Source organism: Trachypithecus francoisi, unplaced genomic scaffold (genome assembly GCF_009764315.1).
Source record: "Trachypithecus francoisi isolate TF-2019V2 unplaced genomic scaffold, Tfra_2.0 Lachesis_group5, whole genome shotgun sequence".
In the NCBI taxonomy this organism is placed as follows: domain Eukaryota; kingdom Metazoa; phylum Chordata; class Mammalia; order Primates; family Cercopithecidae; genus Trachypithecus; species Trachypithecus francoisi.
The window spans coordinates 24,797,876-24,808,318 of record NW_022681470.1 but is presented as its reverse complement, the minus strand read 5'-3'; the positions used below and the strand labels follow the sequence as shown (position 1 = coordinate 24,808,318).

Genomic DNA, 10,443 nt, shown 5'->3' with positions numbered 1-10,443 from the left:
TTCCAGTTATCCTGTATAACAACCCGTCAATCTTACGGCTTCATCTTGCCCTAACATAGCCCCTGTGACATAGGTAGGAAAATATGACCACCCCTCCCCTTTAGAGAGGGAACAAACCCAGAGAAGTCAGGTGGCTTGAGCAAAGTACATAACTGAAAACTAGAAACTAAGACCCTTGCACTTTATGGAAGTCATGAAGTGACCTTGTTCGGCTAAAGCTCTGATTTCTTTATCCTCTTGACCATTGACCACGTTTCCTACTGTGGATACGCATGTGCCTTTGTCAAGCTGGATGCTGAAGTCCAATTGAGCCTACTGAGCTTGCTGAGTAATAACCTACTACAGCTATTTTTCCGCTATACAAAAAGCTAACCCGTCTTCTCAGCAGCAGTAATAACCTACTACAGCTATTTTTCCGCTATACAAAAAGCTAACCCGTCTTCTCAGCAGCAAAGCTACCCATGTGGCTGTGGCGGAGAGATCCTTGTTCTCCACATGGGAGAGGGATGCCCTGCTTGACTACTGACTAGTCTGTGAGACCAGTCGTGGCTCAGCCAGGGGATATTATGTCTTACTCTCAGTATCTGAGTTTGTCCTTTCTCTCCAAGGTATTTAGATTCCTGAAAATAATAGGAACATTTCAACTATCTGCTAATTAAACGATAAGAGAGATATTACTTTCAACAAAAAAGGGCAGCTGTTGTAGCACAAACACTGAAAGCATCAACAGACAGGGGCCCAGGTTTGAGATAACCATGGCAAAACATCACATTTGCATTGGCACCAGCATCTTTCAGCCACCATGTATAGTCACCAATGCTATGATAGCCACTTCCAGAGTGTGATCAAAAGCTAGAGCTCAAGGTTGGTGCTGCTGCTGATGGATAAGCTGTCATATGATCCATAGCTGTGACCTTGGCAACTCCAACATTTTATTTCTTGTGTCAGTGTTACAATTTTGGCAGCACTGAATGGCTGTTTCAAGATGGGTTCAATGATCACTCCAGCATGTAACTGAATGTCTTCTCCAGCTGCTGGTTGGCAAGGAGGTATAGTGAAGATAGTTACTGGCTGGATTATAGGTCATGGAGAAGTTGCTGGGTTTATTTCTGTCCTTCACAAGTGAGACAGTTCCTAAGAGCCCACTGAATGGAAACTCAAAGACTTTTCCCACTAAAAGGGAGAAATGATGTGCCGTCCCAGAAACCTACAATAGCAAAGGCCAAGCGTGTGTGTGAGGGTGTGTGTGACAGTGAGCATGCCTTTGAAATCGCGGACCACTAAACACAACACTCTGCCGTGCTTGCGATTTTGCCTCCGAGATATTATGAGGCAGCAAACTAATTGCCTCACTCCCACCTGGCAGGTCTAGGTTCTAGAGGTGGCTTTGCATATCAAGAAAGTAGCAAAGAGAAGCCATAGACATGTACTATGCTCATAGGGATGACAAGAGGAGGAGGGAAATCAGAAAGTATATAGAGAATAATTTGGTGTTAAGAAAAGATTTTATTTATTTCGTGAATGAACTGAAGAGACATGAGCATGTGAACAGACTGAGGGGAAGATACTAGCAGAATGAACATTTAGTAGAAGCAAGGGAGGTTGACTGAAGGGTTAGGTCTGCAGGAGCAGTTTTGGGTCATAACCTATAGGGTATGTAGGCTTGGGTGTAGATGACTTGGATAGTCAATAACTTGCAGTGAAATTTAAAATTTGGAGTGAGAGGTAGGCCAGAAGTCATTTCCTTCAGGGCTAGTTTATGCTACTATGTGAGCTACCCATGATGCTCTCAGTCATTTCTGCTTGAAGACTAACTCCTATATTTGTGTAATGAGGTTCCACTTATCAGGACAGATGATGACTGGGGGTAAAAATATGTTGACCCTTGAACAACACAGGTTTGAACTACATAGATCCACTTATATGTGGATTTCCTCTGCCATCCCTGAGACAGCAAGACCAACGCCTCCCTCTTCCTCAGCCTTCTCAACATGAAGAACTTTATGATCATCCATTTCCACTTAGTGAACAGTAAATATATTTTCTCTTCCTTATGATTTTCGTAATAACACTTTCTTTTCTGTAGCTTACTTTATTGTAAGAATATATTATATAATATATATAATATACAAAATATGTGTTAATTGGCCATGCTATCAGTAAGGCTTCCGATCGACAGGCTGTTAATAGTCAGGTTTGGGGGAAGTCAACAGTTACATATGAATCTTCAACTGTGACAGGCTGGTGCCACTAACCCCTGGCTTGTTCAAGGGTCAGCTGTACCTTGGAAAGACAAATGAAGGAAGTCCTTCTATGTGATTCTATCCCACATAAGTTAAAAAGGAAAACATTGTTAAATCTAGAAAATATAGAAAAACAGTTGTCATATGCTACAGGAGATTGGAAAATTGTGGGTCAAAGTAGCAAGGCATTAAATAAAAAGTCAAATTCAGGGTATCTTAAAACAACCAATTTCTTTAATTAGAAAGCAAGAAACATGCAAATGGCAAGTGTAGAAATTTATTTGAACCAACATTTTCACTATGATGAAAATTATTCTTCAACATCGATCCAAGCTCCCACATTTGAAGGTTAGGGAAAATATTGCACTTTGCATTTTCTAGCACTCCTCATACACGGCAAAAAGTTTTAAAAACATTCTGCTAGTTTTGTTTTATACAATCTCCCAAATTCATGCACACAATCATTCCAAACCAATGTTAGGTTATCCCAAAAAAAGGGAAAAACTCCAAAAACCATAACGTTAAAATTTCACTAAAGCTCTGTAAAGAAAAAAAATATAATAAATGTCTTATACAAATTTCAGAACATTTAAGTGCTTGCCAAAAAGAGTTTATTATTCCTCATCCTCATTTTCATTCTCTTGACCAGAGCCTTCTGATCTGTCACCCTCCAACCGGTCTGGAAACACAGATAAGAGAATCGCAAAGAGAAATACTTTTAGTAATTACAATTATAAATATTTTTCAATGCCTTTTATTTAAAACTCATTAAAAATCAGTTCACCACTATGTATGGATGTTTTTTAGAGGCAAATAAAAGAGTAGAGAAAACACAGTATTATTAGCTTTGTTATGCATGTTATTCTAAAACATATAAAAATGAAAAAAGAAACCCACTCCTATAATCTTGATATATTATGTTCTACTGCAGTGGTTTTAAACAGTATTCTTTGGAGTCTAGGTTTCTAAGGAGGTACATCAGGTGCTGCAAAGGGGAGTGAGGAGGCAGCTGTGTGAAAGAAAATATGCGGACCATTGTTGAGGATTTGTGTAATTCTGTTTGTAAAACGATTTTTTTAAATTAAATACTATGTTCCAGGCATTGTGCTAAAACCTGAGGATACAATGGTGACCAAAACAGATTTAAGTCTCTGGTCTCAAGGAGCTTATTTAGGTTAAATACTCAAGCGAATATAAACTTACAAACTGGTGAGTACAGTATGCTCTGTCAAGTTTTCAGGATTGACACTTGCTATTCTTCTGCTTGGGATACTTTTGCCCAACTCTGTAGCTATAAAGGTTCTTACTCATCTCAATACAACTATTATCCCCTCTGTGAAACTTCCTGGACGTTTCCAAACAGGCTATCTGCAGAATTTTGAACTCCCTCCTCCACATTCTAGAAGATCTTGTATGAACTTCATAATGATGATCCTAATTACAGTAATAGTTGTTTGCATGTCTTCTTGCAGACCAGACTGTGAGTTCCTGGAGGGCAGGAGTTACTTCTTTTTATCTTTATATCCTCAGAGCCTAGTATAGGATGTTCACTGAAGGTTTACTGAATACATGAATGTTAAGTTTTATGAAGGGAAGATACATTACATGAGGGTATTGTGAAGAAGGCAACAGAATGAAATCACTACCACCACCGAGATGGAACTAGGATGTTTCTGCCCCAGAAACATTTCCACATAGTAACATGGAAAATATTAAGGTTAAGCATAAGGAAAACAGTTCAGTCCCATTGTCAACAGCAAGAGAAGACTGAATCCTGAGATTTTATTTATTATCTACACAGGCTTAAATGCTCCCACTGGCTCCTAGGTCAACAGCCCCAAGAAAAGTACACTGAAGGGACTATATATCCCTTTTAATTGTTTAATTGTCCAAGTGAATTAGATTAAATCTCCTCTATGCCAACTCTAATCCAATGTCAAACCAATGAGATAATGTATGTGTAACCTTTATAGCCTTAATTATACAAATAAGTATTCAATATATATTTATAAATAAATGAACAACATGAATAGACCTTTATAGATCAGTAAGGAATTTAAACACAGTGGAAGAATTTCTGACCAATAAAATGCTACCTAAGGGATATTAGTATTAAAAAATTAAATTGTTTTTATTGTGTGATATTTAAAAGAGAGAACAAAACATGAAGTTGCTATTCTACTTAATTAGGGCTCAGGAATGGGAAACTTGAGTTTATGACTGAATATATTCAGGAAACCTATTCTGCCATGTTAGAGCATGATGAAGCAGTAACGGCCTGCTTCAAAGTTGGCAGGCTTCTTACCCAAGTTTCTTTTGGTTGTCACATTATAAAGAAGATGGGGTGATAGACAGTTAAGAGAAAATGTCACAGCCTTTACATCAGTAAAGGTTAGACTTTTGCACTCAGAAGCACACAATAAAGAGACAAATGAGGGCCAAGAGTCTTTTACGACAGGTCACAGAATAAGTGACAGTGGCTTCTGAAATGAGGAAAGCAGAATAGTTGTTCTCTCCTCAAATCCAACTCATTTAAATGATGCACAATCACCTCTTCCAGAATATAAGCCCAACTTCTTGGAATAAATTAAATCTTCTGTTCATGAAATGCTACTGAAGTAGTAAGGCTGCAAAGCAGTTAAACACACAAATCTCTGGTTGGCAATTATGGACAAGAAGGTCTGAAGAACAGTGTGTTCTTTTACATAAAAACTGGAAATAAGAATCACTTCTATGTATACTGTTTTTCAAAAGTAGGCAATGTCAAATTGCTTTTGTAAATAAGGTTTACATTTGTAGAAAGGTTCCTTTTATTCTCTGTTAGAATATTTCTTCAGGAAAGTATTTTTGGCTGGGGAAGATATGATATGAAGAAATACTGAGTTTGCTGCAGAGAGAGGGAAGGTAGATAAGAAAAAAATTCCCCAATGGAAGCCTGTGTTCCACAAAAAAATACTGTTGTTTTATTTTCCAGGCTATCCTTTACAAAGAATTTATTTACTTTCTTTAAAAGAAATAATACAAACTCATTGTTGGCTAGAGATTTGATACTAAATGTGTACTTATTTACCAGATTATTCAATATCTATTGAGCCAACTACTATGTGGTAGGCACTGTTTCAGGAGCCTAAAGACCCAGCTGCAAATTAAGACAAACTGGCTCTCTGCTCTTTATAAGCTTACTTTCTAAGGAGGAAGACAGACAACAAACAAGGTACCACCTGTATTTTTCTCCTCTAATCTGTAATAAGACAATAAATAAAGAAACTAAAACTTAAGAGTGATAAGTACTTGAGGAAAATAAGGCAATGAACAAAGAATGACTAAGTGAGAAGGAAGGAATGAGAAGACACAGAAAGCAACTTTAGATTGGGTGACCAGGGAAGACTTTTTCTTTCTTTTTTTCTTTTTTTTTCTTTTCTTTCTTTTCTTTTCTTTCCTTTCTTTTTCTTTTCTTTCCTTCCTTTTTCCTTCCTTTTCCCTCCCTCCCTCCCTTCGACTGATTCTTGCTCTGTCGCCAGGCTGGAGTGCAGTGGTGCGATCTCGGCTCACTGCAACCTCCGCCTCCTGGGTTCAGGCGATTCTTCTGCCTCAGCCTCCCGAGTAGCTGGGACTCCAGGTGCGTGCCACCACACCCAGCTAATTTTTGTATTTTTAGTGCAGACGAGGTTTCACCCTGTTGGCCAGGCTGATCTCAATCTCTTGACCTCATGATCCACCCGCCTCGGCTTCTCAAAGTGCTGGGATTACAGGCACGAGCCACCACGCTACCAGGGAAGACTTTTCTAAGGAGGTGATATTGGAGCTAAGACCTCAATTGTATGTGAAGTCCTGGGGGCAAAGTTGGGCAGAAGAACAAGTGAAAAGGTCCTAAATGTGCTATTAAGCTTGATGAGTTTGAGGAAGAGAGGCCAGTATGGCTAAAATGTAGTGAGCTAGAAAAAAAGGTGGACTGAGTGGAATTCAGAGGTTGGCAGAATGTATGTAATGTAGGACCTTGAAGGCCAGAGTAAGAAGTCTGGGTTTTACTTTAAGAGCAATTGAGAGGCCGGGCACGGTGGCTCAAGCCGGTAATCCCAGCACTTTGGGAGGCCGAGGCGGGTGGATCACGAGGTCAGGAGATCGAGACAATTCTGGCTAACACGGTGAAACCCCGTCTCTACTAAAAATACAAAAAAATAAAAAAAACTAGCCGGGCGTGGCGGCGGCGCCTGTGGTCCCAGCTACTCGGAGGCTGAGGCGGGAGAATGGCGGGAACCCGGGAGGCGGAGCTTGTAGTGAGCTGAGATCGCGCCACTGCACTCCAGCCTGGGCCACAGAGCAAGACTCCGTCTCAAAAACAAACAAACAAACAAAAACAAAAACAAAAAAAGCAATTGAGAGTCCCTGAGAATTTTAAGAGGGGATGATATCTAATTCGTGTTTTAAAAAGGTGGTCAGCAGACTACAGCCCATGGGCAAATACAGCCCACTGACTGATTTTGGTTTTGTCTGACACAGAGTCTCGCTCTGTCACCCAGGCTGGAGTGTAGTGGCGCAATTTTGGCTCACTGCAACCTCCACCTCCCGAGTTCAAGCGACTCTCCTGCCTCAGCCTCCCAAGTAGCTGGGATTGCAGGTGTGCACCACCACGCCCAGGTAATTTTTGTATTTTTGTATTTTTAATTTTTTGTATTTATCTTTTTGTAGAGATGGGGTTTTGCCATGTTGGCCAGGCTGGTCTTGAATTCCTGACCTCAGGTGATTCACCTGCCTTGGCATCTCAAAGTGCTGGAATTACAGGCGTGAGTCACTGTACCTGGCTCTGTTTTTATAGATTAAATTTTATTATAACAGAGCCATACCTGTTCATTTACATACGATCTATGGCTGTTTTTGCATTACAATGGCAGAGCTGAGTGGTTACAATAGAAACCATACCTGGCTATTAACAAAAAAATTAACTGACCCATTTTAAAGGATCCCTCTGGCTGCTGTGTGAAAATCAGACTGAATGAGGACAAGAGAAGTAGAAGCAGGGAGATCAAGGGTATATAAATATTAGGTCTACTCTGGAGTAAAGTTAGTATCACTTACTGATGGAGTCAATCTGCAAACAATTTAATAAGTGATTGTGATCTCAACAGGATGACAGGCTTTGCAAACCCATGACAGAGAAATGATAACTATCTGTGCCAAGGTCCAGAGGTATAATGGGAAGAATGTCAAGAGATAATGCAGGGTTTTATAAGGCATGTTAACACATTTGGACTCTACCCTAAGAACATGTGTGGGCAAAGGAGAATTTTAAACAGGGCAGTAAAGTGATTCTAAGACATTCTAGAGGAGTCTAGAATGATCCACGCATACCATTACCATCTTTTCAAAGCCTCCCAAAACTTCCAGGGATGTCAGAACTGCCTTTCCATCTCAAGAGGCCACTAGACTAGCAGTCTTTAGTGCATTATTCATGAGATGAACTTTGGTTGCTTTTTAAAAATGTAGAAGCTTAATCTCTATCCAGCTAAAATGAACCAGAATCTTTAGCAGGTGAGACCTAGGTAAGTATTTGTAGTTTGTAAAAGCCCTGCAGGTGATTTGAAGAGGATCCTTCATTAAAAATCACAGCTCCAATAGAAAGAAACTGTCTTGTATCTATTCCCTGGACTTCCTAGGAAGCCTTCTGGAGTAATGGATGAGCCAAGAGGTATTTTGTGGCTACCATGTGCTTATTTGATCCAAGTCCATTTTGAACTCTCCTGCATATGCACACATTATTGTACTTGGAATGCAGGACACTGGATAGGAGAGGAAAAGAATGGTTGACTAACTGGCCCATCAAATAACTAGATATCTTAAGGATAAGGGCAGCAGAAATATAACTCTTGGGCACTTTATTCTATCTAGTATTTTGTATAAGAGAAGCAAGAAGACAAGCTGACTAAATCAACTAGAAATTGTCTTTTTGATTGCTGGCAAAAAGAGATGAAAGAAAGAGAATTTTTATATTATAAAACATCTTATCTAATTCTAAAACCAAAGAAGGATGGTAGTAAACTAACCAACCATTGCCACATTAGCACAAATTAGATTTTTGTGCAAATGGAAAGAGAATTAATTTTCTGCAGGAAAACTACTGAAGAAGAGCCATCCACTAGATGGGTAAGCACATTTTAGGTGTCATTACCAGTAAATGTTTTTCTTGTTTTAAAATGCGGCTTCCTCAAATGTGAAATTCAAATGGATGAATTTTAAGGGTTACTTGCTGTTATTGAACAAAATATATTTTTTAAAAGTTAAAGTGTTATTACAATTTAATAAACAGAGGAACCCAAAGAAGTATTACAAAAACATTTTGTTGGTCTACTAACATTTTTTGTTTACATTCCAGGTTTATTTTCTGTTGTTATTTTCACCATTTGAAGTTTTCCCTCCTTCCTGGTAATAGTTAAAATTTACATTTGAGGATTATTTTCTCTCTAATTCTTTTAATTACAAACATATGGGTCTTCTTTCAATTTTTCAGATGTGCTACACTTTCTCTCCTCTGTAAGGGCTTAGAAAAATGCTATCTACTGTCTACTTTGTGTGAAATACTTGTTTCCATTCCCCACTCTCTCTGAGGAAGTGATATTTAGTTCATTGCTTACGCAGTTCTTAAAATAAGAAGTTATCTTAACAGAGTGAGGATGGGAGGGGACAGCACGATTATAAAAACGCTGAGGTGGGAAAGAGTTTGATGTATCCCCAAAAATCAAAGAGGGCCAGTGTGGATGGAGTAGTCACAGAAGAAAAGAATGCTGTAAATCAGCTAGAATAGTTTGAGATTAGACCATCCAGAGGTTTGCATGTCATATGAATGATTTGAATATAGTTCTGTAAGTGAAACTTACAGTTCAAAGGGGAGTAAGGGCTTGGTAGCTAATTTCAAATTCTGGCTTTAACATTTATCAGTTGTGTGACTTGGGCTAAGGATTGGAGCTAAATGAGGATAAAACTGTGAAATAATTAGTATAAGCCTGACACATTATAGTTACTCTATAAATGGTAGCTATTATTATTAAATGATAGCTCATACCAAACGTATAGAGACATTTATGAAATCAGTGAAGAGTGATAAACTCTTTTGTTTGATAAACGTATTTTGCTTATAACAGAAACTAGACCTTTTATTTTGTTATAAATTATTCAATTCCTTCTTGAACATTAGTTGTACTATATGCATTTTTATGTATCTGTGGCACTGCACCTCAGAGTTTAAAACAAAAAAATACTGAAAAAACAAACTGAGGTGTGTTTCATTTCTTAGCATGTAACATTTATTTTTGTCTGGGCTATGACTGATTTTCAACAAACCTACCATTAAAGAATATGCACTATATCTTAAGGTCTACAAATGTAGTTCATGAGGAACTAAGTTACTGTGCTAAGAACAAGCATTCACAGAAAACCTAGTTTAGAAGTTAAGCTACCTTCATTTTGTGATATTAAAAAATACATAAATCCCTTTAAAGTAGATCTTAAATAATAACATGTTTTTCAAATATAAAAGTGGTTTTCGTAGTACACTTAAAGTTCCTACCAGCTCGGATATGATTCAGTGAAGCCAACATCCTCAACATGAAAGAGGCTGGAACTGTAATGGTGTTTCTAGTTTCTTCCAGCATGAGTTCATTTCGAGTTATAACCTACAAGGCAAGTTAAAAATCATATCAAAGATCATAGAGTAACTGTACCTTTTCCTTGAAGATCAGGCAAACAGTAAACAATCAGCCAATACTAGGAGGAATTACTTCATTCTTTATGCATCTGATGTCTATATTTCTGCCTTAAGTCTATTCAATGCCAAACAATCACTGTAACTTGCATTTAAAGGAGGAAGGTCAGAGAACACAACTCTTTCAACTGGCAGAAAAACAAAGGTCAAACTTAAAACATGAGGCTGCTTAAAACAGTTAAGAATTTAATTTAGCTTTTACTTGCAATTTGTTTCTCAGAGCAATTTACTTTGTAGGCTCCTTGTTTTCCCTACAGGAGAACTGATAACTTTAGTGATACAATACAGTTAAATTATTATCCATGGGCCACTTGAATCCGTTCAGAAGATGTTACCTTGACTGAAGCAAAGTAGTCTTCAAAAATAAATTTTGGGGCAAGGGTTAACAAGGAACTGAGCCTTAAGTACCAAGAATAGGATTACTTGAATATTCGTGAACATCCA

At 38.3% G+C, this 10,443-nt stretch overlaps 1 protein-coding gene across 10 annotated transcripts in view; it reads right to left on the bottom strand.

Moving 5' to 3' along the window:
• Nucleotides 1-2,455: 2,455 nt before the first annotated feature.
• DCAF6 (DDB1 and CUL4 associated factor 6) overlaps nucleotides 2,456-10,443 on the bottom strand; it is a 142,436-nt gene continuing 134,448 nt past the window's right edge. For all 10 annotated transcript variants that reach the window (XM_033198758.1, XM_033198759.1, XM_033198755.1 and 7 more), the window contains 2 exons: nucleotides 9,805-9,910; nucleotides 2,456-2,922 (listed from right to left, as the gene is read on the bottom strand). In XM_033198758.1, the coding sequence (XP_033054649.1) occupies nucleotides 2,858-2,922; nucleotides 9,805-9,910 (171 nt within the window). In that variant the 3' untranslated portion in view covers nucleotides 2,456-2,857. The remainder of the gene's footprint in view (nucleotides 2,923-9,804; nucleotides 9,911-10,443) is intronic.